This window comes from Phaethon aethereus, assembly GCF_964289735.1.
Source record: "Phaethon aethereus genome assembly, chromosome: Z".
NCBI classification, from domain to species: Eukaryota; Metazoa; Chordata; class Aves; order Phaethontiformes; family Phaethontidae; genus Phaethon; species Phaethon aethereus.
Window position 1 is genome coordinate 43,260,682 of NC_138577.1, and position 19,706 is coordinate 43,280,387.

General features: G+C 40.3%; 1 protein-coding gene across 3 annotated transcripts in view; it reads right to left on the minus strand.

Moving 5' to 3' along the window:
- The window catches only part of PRUNE2 (prune homolog 2 with BCH domain), a gene marked incomplete at its 3' end in the record, with an annotated part of 138,904 nt that overhangs the window by 30,550 nt on the left and 88,648 nt on the right, over positions 1–19,706 (minus strand). For 2 of the 3 annotated variants that reach the window (XM_082013550.1, XM_082013549.1), the window contains exon 9: positions 18,464–19,292. In XM_082013550.1, coding sequence (XP_081869676.1) covers positions 18,464–19,292 — 829 coding nt within the window. The remainder of the gene's footprint in view (positions 1–18,463; positions 19,293–19,706) is intronic. The other variant, XM_082013551.1, reaches the window with a different exon arrangement.

Consider the following 19,706-nt stretch of genomic DNA (forward strand, 5'->3'; position numbering starts at 1 on the left):
TCTCCAACGGGTTGCTCTGAATGAACACCTCCAACCTGCAAGAGAGAGCAACATTAATCCAGTGGTGACTGTTGCTTTTCTAAAGCCAATCCCTCCACTCCAACCCACAACTTGTTCCCCAGCTGGACTTTAAATTGTGTTTATTTTCCAGGCTTCTGTACTCACCAACGCAAACGTTTAATCTGAAGTGGAGCCCGCAATGGCCAAACACTTTTTCTAGATAAGTAATTCATGTTTCTTCCATGTTGTTCCTTCCATACACAGAAATACTTTTATACTTCAATTTTCATGAGACATTGAAGGCTTTAATAAAGTTTCAAAGCATGATTAGTAAAAGGAATGACATGGATGAAATCACCTCACATTAATGCACGCTTGTTTTGGAAACTAAATGGGAGGAGGGCAGATGAAATACAATGAAAAGGCTATTCAGAGACTAGACATCTGGCTTTTTTCACATTCTCAAATTCCACACATTACGCAGGTACACCCTGGTCTTGGATGAAGTAAAAGGCCTGCTTACAGCCTGCTGTCTCACTGGTTTGCAGTGAAGAATTGAGCTGTTTTGAGGAAGAATGCGTGACCTGTGAAATTCTTGGTACAAAGACAAGGGCAACTTAAGCTCCTGCTTGCGTCGCTTCTGCGGAACACAGGCCGCACAACGAACTGTTCCATCGAAGCCCCGCCACCCCAGCCTGCAACACCGCCCTGGCGCAAGCACGGAGAGCAGGAAAGGCGAAGCGAGAACTTGAGGGATTGGACACGACAGCACGGTATTTTCCTTGGAAGGTATGAAACAGCCCTTGGCATGGCCTTTATCCAGCAACGCCCGTCCACCAACCCGCAGCGCAGCTCCATCTGAAAGCGCCCTTATGATGGAGCAGGGTTAAGTGTTTTGCCAGACCAAGGCCAGAGTACACAAGTACGCCTTGTGTAGGCCCACCTCTGGCCCTTCTGCTGCCAGAGGCCACCTACTGATGGCTCCAACAGCGTTTTGATAGCTCCATCTGGAGGATGTCCGACCTCTTTCGGACAAAAAGAGAATGCTCTTCGTCCACATTCTGAAGCAATAAAAAGCCTGTGAAGTGGAGCCTAGAGCAAATCTTTAAGCACTCCACAAATCGGAACTTACATCTAGGAGGAGTTGACAGAAAGTGTTTTCTTAGTTGCTATATTCCTCTTTGGTTTACAATTCTGTGCTACAGATGTTTATATAAATTTAAAGCCAAAGTATCTCACCAGATAGCTGACTTACAAGGGGTGTTTTCCATCCATCTCTGTACCTACTCCAACATTCACCTCACTTCACATAAAAGAATAGAAAAATCCATTCTGTTATCACGATTAAACACTTCACACATTATTCCATTTCTAGGACAGAAACTGTTTTGTTGTTTTGCATTTATATCCAAATAAAACATCTTTCCCTTTCTTTCATATGTTATATATGTGTGCTCCAAGCTTGTGGCTTGTAATTGCTGTCCCATTTCTGATCAGAAAAAGCTAGAGATGAGAAGTTTGCAGACCCTTGCTACAATAGTACGCTTGAAAATAACAGCAAGTATCTACTTTCTGAAATCATTACTCATTCTTGGCACGCTCAGAAAAGACAGAATATAGTCATTCTGTCCATTGTTTTTAATAGAGGTGGTTCTTCTGGTTATTTATGTTATAACTGAGATGTGTTATTTCAGAGACCTTTAATGCTAATGGACTAATAACAAATCCTAATTTAATGTGCCTGTGTTTGCGTTTTGATGCTTATCATTCATGTAAGATGGGTAGAAATGTTCTACAAGCAAAGTCAGAGAACTGTTGGACATACTTCAATATCAACTGTTTTGATAGCCAAAAGGTGATGCTATAGGAAATAAAGCTTTAGTATATGAAGTTGAAAAATAAAACCCAACAAAATATGGGCTTTAGTCTGAAGAAACTTTGATGAAAATACACAGAAAGAAACAGAGAAAGAAGCCAGGAACATTAGTCCCCCAAAAAACAACAGGATTGTGCACTAAGAGAAGAAGAAACCCATTAGCAAATGCACCCACTAAAAACAACCTCCAAAATTACTTCCTAAAACTAGTCCTTTGCTATAAAACTTCCAGACAATAAACAAAAATTTCTACAGTTGCCTATTCAGAGATAAAGGAGACTGCAGTGTGAATTTTTTAGGTTCAGAAGAATTAATGATCCCTAAACTGTAGCAGAGTATGCAACAAATCAAAGTGACATACACTGTGCAGGATTCAGTCAATATCAGTCAGAGACTATGCTTCAACTACATCCACATACCAAGAAAATGAACCTGTTGGAAGGAATTCACTCCAGGATACCTGAGACTAGAAAAAAAAGTTATTACTTTTACTCACAGCTGTGTAAAATAATCACACTGTATAAAGGTAACTTGTAAAAATGGATTAATTTTATAACCTCCTGAGCGTTGCATTTAGCAACCATATGTTAGTATACTAAATCAACTGTGTTTCTATTGCTGTTTATTTGTTCGCTTTTAATCACAAATTAGTTCAGGAAAAATCTATAGACTAAGCACCAGAACTTATGCATAGCATGAGGCTTTTATTCCCATCTCTGGATGCAAACCAAAAAACCCAAAAAAATTATCTGTGGTGCTCTGTTTGAGCCAAAAGCTTTATTAATCAAACATCTGTGCAAATGTTAACAGAGTAGACTGCACAGTAAACAAACTGCTGATATTCCCATTTTACAGAAACACGTCACTTACTTTCTCGACAGCCATGGAATAAACCATTGCTAAAAATTAGTAACAGGCATAACTTCCTCGTTCCCACACTTCACTTTTCAAATTTAAAGCTTCTTCTACTGATTATACTGTTATTTGATGTTTTCCATGTGCTGATTTTTTACTCCATTTTCAGCATCAAAGTTGGATGAAAAAGTTAGACATGCCTGTGAGCGGTAATATTCTTTCTGTAGCAAAATCCTGTATTCTAGCCAGAAGATTTAAATTGTTTGCATTTCAGTATGCTAATTGAAAACATGTTAAAATTCTCGCTTTGGGCCACTGAATACATTTTTTAACCGTTCTTTATGAAAAAGTGTCCTAGCTTCCAATCAGCTTTAGTGTTTCGTATCTGTTTATCTAGCCATCTTGTTCCTTGTTCCTCTTCTTAAAATCTGTATTGTAAGCCCCAGTTCCTCCCAGGTATCCACTCACAGTAGTAGGCTCTCCAGTCTGCTCTTACCAGTTCAAAACCGTTAAAAAATAAAAGCCGCTGTTCCTAAGCACAAGCCTCTGCTTTCACTGCTGCTGGGCAGCCACAGGCTGCCTGTCCTGACTCCTTGCCAGCTCCCTCCCCGTGTCAGGGCGCAGGAGAAGCAGGCAAAGCCAGGGAGGGATGCACGGAGCCACGGAGGGACAAATCTATGTAAAGAGATGAGTGATCATGGGATTCAGTAGGCTATTTCAGCAACCTTATGCATATACCCGCGGATGAGGAATGCTTATGGAAGGAATCCAGGGCTCCAGGCTTCTTCAATTATCTGTGACTTCCAGCCTCATGAAATAAAAAGACATCTCAAGATAGAATGAGGGAAATTAGATTTAAGTCCCAACCCTAGATGTCATGTTGAAATTGGGTCTTAGGAATGCAAGCCAGGCTGATGCTGCCTGCAGCAGACCCCAGAGTCCCCAAAGTCTCTTCTAGATATTTGTCACCAGCAGGTCATAGGATGCGACAGGAACGACAGTGCAACCCAGTGACCAACTATTTAATACCTTATCTTGTCCTTGCTGCATCCCCAAGGTTTATTAACCACGGACCATTCAAATACTGCTCTAGAGACAGGACAATCACTCCTTTCTGGGGCTTTTCAGAGCTGCTAATCACCTCAGCATTGGGCATTTCCAAACATTATTTAACATACCTTGGACAACAGCTTTATGAGTTGAAGATAAGGAACTATTCACTGTTACAGAAGAGAAACAGCGAAATTAACTTCGAGAATGTCCATTAATTGTGAGTTCCTGATATGGAATGTCTAATAACCTTTGGCTTTTTTTCTCAATATTTAGCATTTTGTAACATCTCCTACATGCCACTACTGATCCCCATGACTAGCTGCCCCTGCAAAAGACTCGTATAGTCAGACCCCAGTGACCTCACTTTGGCAGCCAGAAAAAGAACAAACCAGACAGGGGTCAGCGGAGGAGGACATGTGCAATTCAAGCAGATGCTGACTCCTAGCTATCTGCCCGGCACCACATAAAAACTCCATGGTATGGACAGGGACAGGAGATGATTCTTTAGGGCAGTGTTATCCGACTGCACCCATGAAATAGCACTGTCTCCAACTATGCCTCTCACAGAGGAATGCAGAACCTGCCAGGCTTTTCCTACTATTAGCATTTTAATAAAGGTATTTTAATAATTTTATTTTTTTAAATTTAATGTTAATTACCATTTTAATAATATTCTTTTAACTCAATTTTGTGTGCAAAAGCAGGCAGCGAGTAACAAATTCTAAGGTAGAAATAACATGCCACTTAACATCTATTGCTCTGCTTTGGCATTGCATTCACATACCACCATATGGTCTTGCTCTCAGAGCAGGGGCTCTCCTCTGTTACACGCCTGGCTCAGCACTGCCTAATATTTACTGACCCAGTGGAAAATTACCTGAATTAACAACACAAAGTTGGGGAGCCTGTGTGATGGGTGCCTGTGTGATGGGTGCTCCTCCGTTGATGCTGGAATATCACAAGGTCTGGCAAGGAGCTATGTAGGTTCAGACCAGTATTAGCATTTAGAAGGCCTGTTTAAACTTATCTGATCTCTCTCCTCGTAATAAATGTTGTTAATATTCTACAAATAACATCTAGATGATGTTAATCAGCAACCACTGTTGAATAAACACTACAAATGCACTGTAACAAGGTAATGCCAGCAGACAAAGTAGGAATTAAATCAATTTGATGTAAAAGATCCGTAAGTGTAACTTGAAAATAAATTTTGTTTGAAAATTGTATTTCTAAAAATCTTTTAAAATGCCAGGCCTAATCACAGATCTGGGACCTGATTCCCAGCTTCCACTTTCATTGAGCAATTAGTTATTACCTGAGAAAACCCAGTTTTAGTTTCCCTCACTTTAAAACCAGTTTTCCTTCTAGCATGTGTGGCTCACAGCGACCATTTTCCTGCCATACTGTGCTGTCAAGACCATTCATCAGAATACCTGCAGCTCCAAATGATGCAACTGGCACACAAACAGCACTTGAAAAAGCAGCATGCACCTTATACCCAGCGCAGCCATCTGCACTTTCAGGAAGTATGTTAATGCTTTGAGAGTAGTTAACGGGGTAGAAGTTGCAGGATCAGAAGCAGAAAATCTTTAGAAGTTTTACATTTTACGCTCTACTGAGATTCTCCAGTGGAGTTGTGAGAACTCCCCTCCAACTATTATTACAGTCCACACCTTATAAGCACCTTTGCTTCCAAATGAAGACATGCTAAAATGCTTTGGACTGCTCTTAACCATTAGTAATAACCACTAGTTTTGCAGCTGAGCTAACTTCTCAACTTCAGTGGCTATTCTGTAATACCGCCAACTTTTTGCATTGCTTAACAGATTTGTTTCTCTCCATGTATGAATGCTGCCATGTACAACGATGATGATACTTATTACCATTAGCTGGAATGAAATGCCGTAACAGAGCATCTTATACCAGGTGAATTCTGTCTCGCTCACGTGATAAAATGTGTTTAGGGATGATTTTCAGAGCTGCTAACCATACCAACTCACTTAACATCAAGATCTATAGATTTGTAGCACTTTTATTGATCTGTTCATTAAAGCATTAGGATTTTTCTAGCACTCCTTTGATTTTAAGTTCAGCCTTTGCACACTTTATAATATGCTGATAGACAGGAAAAGATACATGGCAACATTTTTTTTATAGTGTATGATTGCTATCTTTCCCTCCCCTCATAAATGCTTCTTCTCTGGTCCTATTTATGACTTCATTCATTATTCCTCTCAGACAACTTCTATTCCTTTAACACCTTAAATCTTACAAATTTGTTAATTTTCCTTTTTCTTCTCACTTCTGTGTCACTGTACAGCCAAATTTCCATCTTTCCATTTTAATGTAACTATGATTTCAAAACTTATGATATTCAATGTTGTTATAACCTAGATGCATATCTTACCCCCTGCAGCAAAACTACAAAAAACTAAGAGCTACCTTTTCCCTATCTTGGTTATGGCGAAGCTAAACAAAAGGCTCTAAAAAGAGGGTGATATTAAACTTGTCAGAGATATATGACATGACATGACAAGACATGACATAATATATGAATAATATAGTATAATATAGTATAATATAGTATCATCTCATCTCATCTCATATCATGTAAAGCAGGGGAATGCAAGCGACAATGCAGAATGTGGAGTGGGAATTTCAACCAGCAGATTAAAATGGAAATACCCTAATGGGTGTAAATTGGTAACTGAAAAGTTCCCATCCACATCGAGTGATTTGCGGCTTGAGAAAAACATAAGAAAAGCCCAACCACGAGCCAGAGGAGATGCCTAATCAAGGCACATAAGCTCGACTGAAGCAGTAAAGCTGGCACCCAACAAGGCAGTCCGGCGCCTGCTTTGCACTGGCAGGAGGTGTTCAGAGCAGGAAAGATTGCAGACACTGCAGCCGGCAGGTCTAAAAAGGCAAGCTGCAAAGGGAGACGGGAGATGCAGAATGCCACCAGTCATCTTCAGAAGCAAAACTCTGCAACTGAGTTGGAAGGGCCACAGAAGCAGCAGGAAGATAAAAAACAGCCTAAGCCTGGGAGAGAGGAGAATGTCAGACATAGCAAAAATGCTGTGAAAGAGCCAGAGTGACAGGAAATGCCAGACTAAAGAAGTAATTCGAAGGAACGAGGTGAGAAAATGGGGCTCCTCCTTCCCCTACCCAGTGCTCCTCATACATTATAGCCTGTGAGCTACAAGGGCAAGGTTAACTGTATGCTCTACTGTTTTCGACCAGCGGGCAAAGGTGTATCCTGCCGGGCTGCTGTCCATCAGACAGCTCTTTCAAGTTTGCCGCCAGTGTTTTCTGCTAAGGAGAGCGATCTCGACCTTGTAGGGCACAGTCAGCTTTCATCTGGTAGCCTGAAATAAGGAAGTCTGATCCACTGCTGTCTTTTTCACAGCTGCAATGGCTATAGAAGACTGCAATCTACAGGTTATGCTAAGATCTAATTAGAAATAGCTGAACGAGTTAATTCATAAAATCCTGTAAGAGAGAAACCATTTCCTTCAATGTCCAAAGGAAAAACAAGTAGGTAAACTAAGAAATCTGTCAAGCAACTGGACTGTCACTTACATCCTCCTCGCTGCCTCGGTGTCATTTGTTGTTGCAGCAGCACCTTATTTTTCTGGATATTTGTACAGGGGCTGATAGGAAGTGTCTCCAGTCCTGAAGACACTACAGTGATAAAAATAGCTTTATCAATATTCACGGTTGCTGACAAAAATGTATTCTCACCTATACATTATTACTTGGTAAGTTTGAGGGCTGCATCTCTTGCCTGAACAAAGACTGTGGCTTAAAGATTGACTTCTTTTTCCTCTGCCTTTTTCTACAGATATATTACAAGCTGTTAAATAACACTGCTCTCCTATTACTGATGAATACTATGGAGACACCACAAAACCACAATAGATTGCTTGTAGCAGGATCTAAGTTTTTAAAGTAGTGAACTTTTGTGAAAGCTAGACTTGTCTCCAACTACACAAATTTTCTATAATATTGCCCAAATTTATGCAGGGTAAAGTAACAGCCAGACTCATCAAACACAGGAACAAAAAGGCTATTTTAGACCCTAGTACTCCCCTGCCCCACAAGAGATAGCAGCGGAGAGCATGGGTGAGAGCAGTGGGAGGAACACAGCAGCCCTGGGAAAAGTGTTTTGGCAGGGTAAGGATTGGCCTGTGCCGCTCCCCACCCCGATCCCCACAGTTGCCTCACTGCCTGCTGACCGTGTTGCTGGAGCTCTGCTTCCCAAGAGTATTAAAGGCAAGTCCAGAAATGACATCTCTGCCTGCCCCTCACTGACTTAGAACGATTCTAGCTACATACACCTACCAAGCCTGCATACATTTTCTTTCAGTATTGCTCTAAGTAGCTAATATTTAGACATTCTATACATTTTCAATGCCTTCTGTACATCACCATCGTTTGTTTGCTTACCACACTTAAAACTGAAGACCATTTTCATTCCTTCAGCACAGACGAAAAGCAAGCAACTGAATGGAGCTGAATCAAGCTCCTACAATTAAATTTAAATACAAATATAAATACTGCCTGTACAAACCAGCTTTTGCAGTATTTTTTCAGTCCTCTTACCACAGAGGTTATTGCTGCATCCTTGGTTGGTTAGCCTTCAAAGATTACCTATTCTGTTCACTGCAACATTTTAAGAGGACATTGCAAAAAATTCAAAAATCATATGTTTCAGTTGATAGCAGAAAAAATGAAAACAGTACCACCACCAAGTAGTCTACAATGAGAGCTACGACAAAAAATCACAATGCCAGTAATTATGCAGTCTTAAAAGCAGGTTATCCCCTGACAATGCCCACAACATTTGTTCCTCTTTTCCCCACTGTATCCTCAGAGCTAGGCAAACGAGCTGAAAATAATACAACATGCTAGGTGACTGTGCAGTGAAGTTTTGTTTCCTAATTAGAAATACCGTGCCTGTGCTCAGACAAAAGAAATCCCATTGAACTGATGTAAGCTGCTCTCATAAAGAGCTGCAAGAGAATTAAAATACAGCTGCCCGGTTTTCCGTAATGAGGTCCTGGGTGCTTTGCATCCTGCTGACAAACATTTCCCCTTTTTCGGTCTAAAGTAACTGCAACAATAGAGCCGTTAATCAGAAAACCTTCTGCATATCAGCCTCTCGGAGTAAAGAGATGCTTACCTTCTAAAGACTTGAAGAGGCCTTTCTACTGGGAAAACGATAAAGATGCTTTACCGCTGCACTTCAGCATCCCTCCTTCTGTAGCAGTTTACTAGGAATACAGATCCTCCACCATTTTCTTGTCACGTGGCTAGTGGTACTGCTAAATAAGGGTGATCACCTGCCTTCCGATAGCCGGCTGTACGAACCAGCAGCTACTGGGCTTTGCTTAAAGGGGCGCTTAAATGAGCGCAGAGCTGTGCTTCGGACGTGAAAATCTTCTCCCCCCCCCCATTCCCTGTGGAGCTTTGCTGGAGCATCACTGAACTTTGACAGGGCGAGTCAGCTGGCAGCAGCGAAACGCTCCCCGCCGCTTCATCTCAGAGCCCGAGGAAAGCTTGTGATGAGAGACCGCCTGCCCGACGTTCTTACGAATTCAACCCGCCCCAGCCCTCATTTCTGTTTGCATCGACGGTTATAGAGCACATGCATATTCAAACATGCTTTACAGAGTTTGTTTGGTCTGCAACTCAGCTATGGGAACGCATATGCAAATTTTAAAAAGCAACAAACCAAACACCAGTTCAGAAGGCAGGGTGAACTCTGGGAACAGAAACTGCACGAGCACCAAGGGGCAATGTTCATGGCCGGTGCTCTTGGCCATGTTTCTTCGGGGTGTGCTAGAAGGAAGGACATTTTTTCCCATGCAGTGCAGTCCCACCATCTCCTTCTATAAAAGCCTGTTGGTGTTAGGGTCCCTAGAATCTCCAGGCTTCTTTCCAAATGCAAAACAACTTTCAATCCTCGCAGCTTCCTTGGGGGATACTCCCTTGGAATCCTATGGGAATAAAACAGCAAGGCGAGGGGCCCCAGAATGGCTTGACCTTCAGCTAGTTTCTCCCTTCACACTGCACAATTCCTTGAAGATGAGTTACGTGAGGACAAATTGCTAGGCCATAAATGGTCAAAATCAAACAAAAGCCTAACCCCATTTTCATTTATCAGTACAGCTCCACACACACCTACAGCACAGTGTAAATAAAAATTCAGTGGCTTCCCACCTCATTCTTCACGGTTTTAGTAATCCTACAGGGAAAGTTATCATCATCTGCTGCAGATGTCCTGAGAAATCTGTCCCCAGGTGCTACTTTAAAGAACAACAGACCAACAACAAGCATTTTCAAAAATGAAAAAATCATCACCAGTATGAAAATACATTTCTAAAGAGGACACTGATGCGGACGTGTGATTTTCAATGCTTCCGGCAGCTAGCTCTACATAAAGTTTCCAACAATGAGGGTATAACTTCTTCAACTGGACAATCTTTTAATTAATTTGAAATCAAAAGTCCAGACACCTAGAAGCTGTATCCAGGAAATAGAGCTATAAAATATTCATGTACAACAGAAGCCATTAGTAGCACGATTATGATGAAGCTATGAAATTAGTAACACAGCAAAAACTATGGCCTTGATCCTCCATGCTCAGAATGACTTCTAAATCTTTGAGATTTTAGGACACTCTGCTGGGACCCGCTAAGCACACCAGGGCTCACTGTCAAAGTCAGGTCTGCACCAACAGGGTTAAGTTTCAAAGCTCATTAATGCTTTAAAGGCTGAAATCTCATGCCATTGATGACATTGACTGGAATAAATTATAGTGAATTAGCTCAGAAAACCACAGGGTTTTGAACAACAGGGAAGTTTTTCAGGTGACCACTAAACCGTACTAACATAGTACAGGTCTTCTTGCTTTAAGAAACTGGCTCTACCAGCTGAATCTCACAATTTAAGTAAAATTGCAGGACCACAAGTGAACAATAGTAAGTAGGATTTCTTTTAAATTGTTTTTTAGTCACTAAAATGTTTTTCTCTTATTGTTAAAGGTTTTTATAAAGTACTTTGTATTTGCATGTAAATATTAATGCTGTTTTTACAAAAATGGGATCATCACCATATTGGCTGCTGCTATGGTTAACAGCTGGCTCTCCAGTGGAAAACTGGGTTTTTAGTTTTAATTAATTTTCAACCTCCAGATGGTGATGGAAAATACTGTATCACCTCAAAATTGATAACAAAAAAGATGGTTGTCAAGACTTCATAGGCCAAATCAAGTAGAGGGAAAGAAATGGTGTTACTAATGCCCATGCATGAACAGCATATGTTGTTACTTCCATCAATAAAAAAGGTTAGCAGTGAGATTCACTGGCATTAAAATATATTATTACAAAATTAAAAATAAATAAAATGTTTTAATGAATTTACAGCTATGTTGTTGGAAAGTTCCCTGCTCTGAATATGTCCCAGGGATTCTTCTATTTTCAGGAAGCAACATCTTTGCAAAGGCTAATATATAACATAGAGCTTCTAGTGCATAATGTATATTACCATAATTATTATAACGGTATTACATATAATAATGTAAAATACATTAATTATATATTTTCCTATCCTAAACGCTGATGAACATTGAAATCTCAAGTTCTGAACCAGCAATCTTAAAAGAGTACTTGCGCATCCCAAGCTAAACATTTTGTTTAGTTTCAATTTGCTTTTTTAGTTTTGTTACAAGGCATTAACTCCATTTACATGGACATTCCTACAAGCAACCTTCTCAGTTGTTGCTCCTTTCCTTACATGTTTGTTTTTAACCTTTAAAGCATGCTCCTTGTGTTCAGTCAATTGTCACGCTTTGTGCTGCGAAGTGGGAGACCCGAGTTCAATTCCCGTTTCAAGTCCATAATATTGTAGCTCAGCAGGAGCTGGAACCACCACTGAAGCAGCATGCGTGGTCCCCAGAGTGCCTGGAACTGCTTTCCAGCAAATCTGGCCAATTAATAAACAATCTTGACAGGAGTGAAAGATGACAGCCCCACGGGTATGCAAGCAAAAAAGGAAACACGAGGCATCCAAAGGGAAGTAAAGTTTACTTTGCAGAATGTGGTCTCTTAAACTTACAACAGATTTTCAGTCCTTTAGGCTTCCTACATATCACAGCCTGCTTTGCTTATTAAAGCACAAAGCAAGGCTGGGCTCCCTAATTCATTGCCTTATCCTACCTTTGGGGTGATAGAACAGACTTTTTGAGAAAATACTTGGTGAAACCCTTATTCCACTGGAGTCAATGAGAATTTTTTCCCTGGTTCCATTCTGTCAGTATTTCAGTCCAATACTGGACATTGATATTTGACTTGAATCATTAATGGCTTTGAGATATATGATGTGCATTTGGCTAAATCACAGAGATAGCAGAGTAGCCTCAGAACTCAGCACAAGAGGAAATGGCCTCAAGTTGCACCAGGGGAGGTTTAAATTGGGTATTAGGAAAAAATTCTTTACTGAGAGAGTGGTCAGGCATTGGAACAGGCTGCCCAGGGAGGTGGTGGAGTCACCATCACTGGAGGTGTTCAAAAAAACATGCAGATGTGGCACTTGGGGACATGGTTTATTGGGCATGGTGGTGTTGGGTTGACAGTTGGACTTGATGATCTTAGAGGTCCTTTCCAACCTTAATGATTCTATGATTCTATGATTAATCTTGAAATAGCCACAGATTTTTCTTTCATTATATTTAGCCATCTTTATTCACTGTCAACCACAGTGTGATGAAGAAGCAGTCCGGTAAATTTTTAATGGAGAAGCCTGTAGAAAATGAAAACAGGTTTCTCCATTAAAAATTTACTGGATTGCTTACAGTACTGGGCAGTTTTAATAGCCAGCAGTACAGCAATAGTCACAAAGAGATACTTTGGACAGAGGCAGTAGAAGAATTATCTTTTCCAAAAAGTCACTATACAAGTGAGCAGAAAAGACTGATTCCTGATTCTTTGAGAACATGCTATCAGAGAAGCTTTCTTTTGTGGTATCCTCCTTCTAATGGGTTAAATAAATCTTGTCAGTTGTTCAAAGAAAATTGTGTTCCACTCAGTTTTGCCACTAGTTTTCCAAGCTCTCCCCAAACCTTCCAAACATCAGCGTCCTTACCTCTACTGCTCTTACTGCTTCTTATTCCCCAACTCAACACACCCTTTCGTAGTATTCCCCTTAGTTCTTTCCAACCCTCCCTACTAAGGAAAAGGATAATCCTTCCCTACAGCAAAGGTTAAGAGCAAGAATGGTCTGGTTCACACAACCACTAACACACCCTGAGGAGTGTGCTGGTAGGTGAAAGCTAGCACAGTCACCTGTGGCGTTCTCCCTCTGCCTCCCGATCACTGCCTCACCACCGAGGTTCATACAGCTCTGCAAGAGAGGACAGCTTCTCTCAGGAAGGAAAAGACCTCCAGTCTTCATAAACCTTACTGCTGCCACACCTCCAGCCACAGCAGCAGCAGCAGCAGCAAAGTATGTTACCCTGCCTACCAACATTCATACAGTGCTCTGTGAACTCTTCCTTTTTAAATGTAGTCACTCTCGGGTGCTCGCATATGGAAAGGCACATAAAAAGCTGTTTTCTTTTTGGAAAGACTGACTTCAATAATGTGCTATCAAATCTTTTTCTACTTTTTTATGAGGCCAAAGAAACTGCTCGGGTTTATTATTTCTAGTGTTTGCATATTACTGAGACTGGCTTAAATCTTTTCTTCAGCATTTTAATGCTAGCAAGCACCCTCATGCTTTTCTTCTCTTCCTGCTGATGCTTTTTTTGCAGAAGAAAAACAGGACAGAAGTGAAGAACTTTACCACCAGTCACAGACTTTCTTATAACCCGCCTGAGCAGCCTGGAGAGTTGTTATGCTTGACATCGGGATGAAGGGGACAGTGACCAGCAGACATCAAAATTTTAATCCACTTCTTCATTCTCACTTTCGTTTACGCTTTCTGTTCCAAAATGTTAATTCCTTCTTTCACAAAACAGTCAATTTTCTTAGACTAAGTGACAGACATTTTCTGGATGAGAGCAGAAAATAATGCAAACTGCATTCTTTACTGATCCTTATTCCACTACTACAGGAATTTAGCACAGTATGCAAGCATGGACTTCAGTTTTTTCTAAACAGGGACATGTGAATAAATTCAGAAAGGTGCTTAGAAGGCAGTTACTAAGTAAATGGCTCCCTAAACTTTGTACTACCAATTCAATTGTCCAATGGTTGGGGTGTCCGCATCATCTGTTCAAGTACTAATGATGATGTTTCTTTATTCTTCAGAGATACTGTGTTTGTGCCATATATAAATATATAAAGGTGAAGTACATACCTAAAAATAAGGAACCTAACTTCTACACTCTGCCAAGGGGTATATGAAACTGGCAGGCCACAAGGAAAGCTTCCTTATGGGAAGCAAAGGCTGCACTAGAGAAAGCCCCAGATTCAGGAGCCACTTCTAAAACCACTACCACAAAGACAGGAGTTACAGGTTCAGAATGCAAACTCAACTGCATAAAACAAAAGTCTTTGACAAAACAAAAAAATGAGCAGATAATGTAATCCATGCTCAGGGCACAGCTATCCAGACAGACCTTCAGATTAAGGGTCCTTAATTTGCTGATACCAAGCAGGCTTAAGTAAGCATAAGATAGGAAACAGACTGTTCAGTCAAGGTAAGAGTCACATTTAGTGAAGAATCCAAGAAACTTTCCTGAGTCAAAATTATGGCCTTTCAGAAGTACAAAAATTCAGGCAAGAAGGACATTTTGGAGAGCTGAGTATAAATTACTTAGTCTTTGGTTCAGTTCTACATCAAAGGATGTAAATCTTTGGTGGACTCAAGAGTCTGATGACTAGCACTAGCAGGCCATCCAGAAACTCAACTGCAATAACAACAAGAAAAGAAGCCTTAGTTTCTTCTGTTATGTGAAGACACCAGTGTTTCTGTGCTAACCTCCCACAGGTTGGCAGTTCTGCTGTATCACATTGTTTTAAACTTTGTTGGCCAAGGAGGGCAGTTAATTTCAGACTTAAAAGCTGCACACTGAGGTATGTTTTAAGAAGGAACTTGTGTTTTTAAAACTGCCAATGAAATGCATTAGAAAGCATTTCTAATTACACACGTCTACCATATCAGTTGCTGTTTCTTCAGCTGTTACTCAAGAGGTTTAATGAAACTGACATACAGTCTAGAAATAATTACTCCTGTATGTGTTTTATCCTTTCTACCATAACATTTTTTGTGTGTTTGCTTTGATTTCAAAGGAATAAAGGCCTCTCTGATCATGCTGTGGACACACATAGGGACATCTGCATGTGTCTCTGCTATCCTCTGAGAAGTCTGAAGTCACTATCTAACTGACCAAAGACAGAAGCTTATTACAAGTTTATTGAACATCAGCTACCAAACACAGGGGAAACTGAGGGGAAAACAGCAGCATAAGAGCAATCTCTATTAGATATGAAATCCTCATGCAGCAGCACTATTTTTAATAACATTAATGGTGGAAAAAACTTCCATTAGATTTCACACCTTATCAACAAAAAAGTCTAACAACAAAACATAAACCAAAAGGAAACTAGATTTTACTGGTTGTGTGCTTCCATAAATAATTGTTAATGTGGATGCTCAATAATTTCCTTGCTTTTCCTTACTTCTCTGGGCTTCAGCATCACTCATGTTAAGGTCAGAAATAGCCAACCTATTCATGCTATCCACTGAAAAGGGATTCGGTATTTAGAAAAGTATTAAATAACTTCTGAGACAGATAAGAAAAAAGCCTATAGCAAAAGCTATAATTACCATATATATATTCTATACCAAGAACTACTGTATCCTTTCCTTGCAGGATGCACCATATTCCATCATATATTTAAGTTTTCACTCTTACATTAACATGGTCCAGTTTTGGACTTTAATAAGGGAATCAGTCTAAGACAATATACTAAGCTCTAAGAATAATGAATGCACTACACCTGAAACACCAATGCGAACTACTATAGTGTACAAGATTCAAGTTTTTACTTTGGAGAGTTACAGAAATTCCTAGATAACAGGAGAGTTCTTCTCAAAGTGGATCTAACAAGTCATACCAATAACATGTTAAAAACTCCTATAAATCCATGGCCATAGGAATGATTTTTTTAGTGCCAGTCTAAGTTCAAAAATCAGATCCTTTTCTTGAGGTATCTAACAAAGAATCTTACTGCTTCAAAGTTATCTCAACTCCATTGTGCTGATTTTTAAAAATCAGTTAAAATCAGATACGTAGACCAGTTTTCTTTTCCTCTCTAAGAACATAAGCATGGCAAGTCAAACCTTAGAATGCTGCCTGCATGTAATTAATCAGTGTGCCTTAAGCAGGGGCAGCATCTGGCTGCTTTTAATTTAAAATGCTTTTGGGAGACAGAGGAGAAGACAGCTGATTTGTTCATGTCAGATTTGCAAGCCTGCAACTAGCCAGTACCTTTAAACAACCCTTCCTTTGTCCTGTCCCATTCACCATTTATTGTGAGCAGAGCTGGTAAGTTTTTTGATTTAAAGATTTTCACTAGAAATTACTGGTTTGTCAAAAAACAGCTTTATTAATCAAAATTAGTTCATTTTGATGAACTCACAGTGAAGCCTTGCAGAGATAATGGAAGAAGATGACTTCCAAGGTGTGGACTAGTCCTAACAAGTAAACCACCTCAAAAGTCCAGGGACATCTAGTTTTCCTAAATCCACAAATCCCAAACCTCCCTTCCACACAATAATGTGGCTGCAAAACAAGTGCTTGGAGATTTTGCTTGTTTTGCTTCTTCCAGATTTCTCTTTTGTAGAAAATGTCAAAATTTCTATGTTCCTTCTGGAACAGAAGTTAAAAGCTTGGATGATTCGGTGCAACAAAAATGTTGTGCCAACCAGCTCTACTTTTGATAGCTGCAAGGGCAAGCATTCAGCATTTTGTTTACTTCAGACCATACAGAACTGGGGAGTGCTCATCTTCTGCTAACCCTTCTGAAGATTTGCCTCTTTCCTCAGGGCAGTAAATGCTAACCTGCACCAATAAAAGCTGTCACTGCCCTACCAAAACAAAGTCCCTCTCATATTTGCCTCAATGCTGTCTGTCTAGTAAGACTAAAGCAATTTCAGCCAGGGGCAGTGTGAGGGCAAAGTATGCTCTATATCTACTCAAAATCTTGTCTATCAAGAAAACTGCCTGCAAGTCACATCATTATATTTCAAAGTTTCTGAGACTGAGGTTTCTGTTTAGGATGAAGCCAGTACTTACCTTGTATTAAAAATATCTCAGCTATAACAGTGTCTCATCTTATGGCAACAACACACTGTTTGAAAAATGTGTGAAAATATTTAGAGGGGAGGTATTATAACATCTGGGGGAAGACAAAACACAGCTATTGAATTGCTCATTCCTGAAATCTTAATAAAATGTGAACTGTTTGGGGTGTTTTCTATCACAGATTATTTATACATGTTGTTATCAGGGTTATACCATCATACAGAGGCATGTCACCTTTAAGGGAAAAAAGCCTACTGCTAGAATTGCAAAATTGTTAGTGAAAATTTGGAAAAAGTCTAAAATAAATTGCAAGCCAAATAAAACCTGGTAATAGAAATTGTGAATGTGATGTATACTCTACACTGAACTGAGAAGTGCTTGGGAGAAACTTTCAAAAAAGGAAAAAATCAGTCTTGCATTTCACATAAACAGTATGTTTCTACGCATTTCCTCCACATATGTTGTTTTGGGTAAGTGGAGTCCAAAAGGAGTAGCAAGTACAAAGCAGTTACACCCTGTAGTTTTATTTGTACTGGGAAGTTTCTTTTACTGCTCAGAAGAATTTCACTGTATAAACACAATGCCAGGTTCCTCTTTGTAAAACTGCAGTGTATGCCCAGGAGAAATGAGGTCATACTTCCACACCTGCGTCTCTGGGGCTACCCTAGAAGTCCACTGTGGCAGTTACAACCTCCTAGTTATAAAGGAAGAGGGGTCAACAACAGAAGCACCCTGCCCAAAACGCCACAGTAAATGGAGTCAAGAGGGTCATCTTCTCTCTCCGTCTGGTGACGCAACAGCAGGCAGTAGCAATGCTGTCAGCACAGAGGCTGCCCTTCCACCAAAAGGCAGGTGCAAATATACTCAGACTGCCTCAACTGCCAGTCCAGTCCAGTCCAAACAGACAGAAACGCTGCTCCGACCTGACTAAAGCTTGGAAATAACCACAGAGACCGTAATTTTCCATCATCCTTTTCTCTTCTCTATAAGCAGCACCTTTTCCCGACTCTGGGCCTCAACTCCCTCCTATTTTCCTTCACAGCATTTTGGCGCTAGGCAGAGACAGTACTTCACTTTGATCCCTCCATAATCTCATCACTGGCATTGTATCTGGACTGGCAATACCATCAATACCTGGCTTTGGTCTGCATTCCCTGGTCACATCTGTTTCAGATTTAGAGGTAGGTTATGAAGTCTGTGGGACTCCAGCGAAAGAATATGGACTTATACCTGCAAGGAAGTGGCCTTACAAGCTTCCTGCATTGCAAAACAATCCTAATTTGGGTCGTATCAAGCAACTTCAATAACATTGATAGCAAGGGAACAAAAGACTCTTGAAAGGAAACAGGTTGTTTTTTCCTTACCCTGATTTTTGACTCAGTTCTCTTTCACTGTTGAGAAGCACCATTTCCTCCTTAATTTCTTTTTCTGTTACTACATTATTTCCAAGTCTCTGTTGAGAATTTGCTTCCTGTGCACCATCACCATCAACTACCTGCAACACATGTGATCCAGCGATGCCCAAACTCTTGTCCTCAGTAGTCAGGCTGTCTGAAGGAGAACAACCCTCATGTTCAAAAGATTTCTGAAGCAGAGTTTCTACCTGAAATTCTGCCCAAGTATCAAGAATCAATTTCTGTGCTACAACAGCTGCCGGTTCTTCACCAGAATGCCCAGACCCTGATGTTGGCAACTCTGACTTGGCAGAAATCTCTTCAAGTGATACATCACTGACTTCATTTTGGCCCAATATAATCCAGCCCTCATCTTGCCCACAGCCTTCCTGTGATCTCCTTTCATCATCCAGTTTTTTAGGCACAACAGAAGAACTTTTCTCTTCTAAGTGAACAGTGTCCCATTCAGGCCCACAAACACAGTGATCTTCCCTTTCACTTGTAATGGAGATTTGCTGAAAGGTATCCAAGGAGCCCGGTGAAAAGTGTTGATGAGATTCTGTTTGTTCAGCTACATTAGCTTCTTGAAATGCAAAATCACTTTCGTTTCTTTCAAGGGTATCCTTTGGTGAAGGTATATTTTCTTCCTCAGTAAGGACGTAATCCATCTCCAGTGAAGCTGGATCTCGGTGCACCTGCCTCCTTACATCTTCTTTACCCTCTATACTTTCCAGCTTAGGGTGCTCAGAAGAATTTCTTGGCTTATTCTCCCTACAAAGTAGGGAGTCAGTACCAGCTTCTAAAAAAACAGGCAAACAGAAACTCCTTTTAGTTTTTTAATTACTACTTCAGTAACCATGATTTCTTTAAATCAGTACAGTGAGATAAAGCTCTTCTCAGTTTGCTTTACTCTGTTAATGTGTACTTGAATTTTATAACATCATCATCATCATCATTATTGTTAAAGATTATACATTAACATTGCAACACTGCAATCATTCCTAAGGGACAAATGATTCAGTGTCCCATACCCTAGGCCCTGTACAAACAACAGAAATAATGTTCCTCGTTCAATGTTTAAAAGCTTTAGATCTGTCTAGAAGGGTGATGCTCGAGGTCTTCCCAAAGTACAGAGTTTTGTACATCAGGGAGACACACAAACTTCAAACTTCACTCACAGCCTTATCATTCAGCAGTAAAACTCCAGATATTT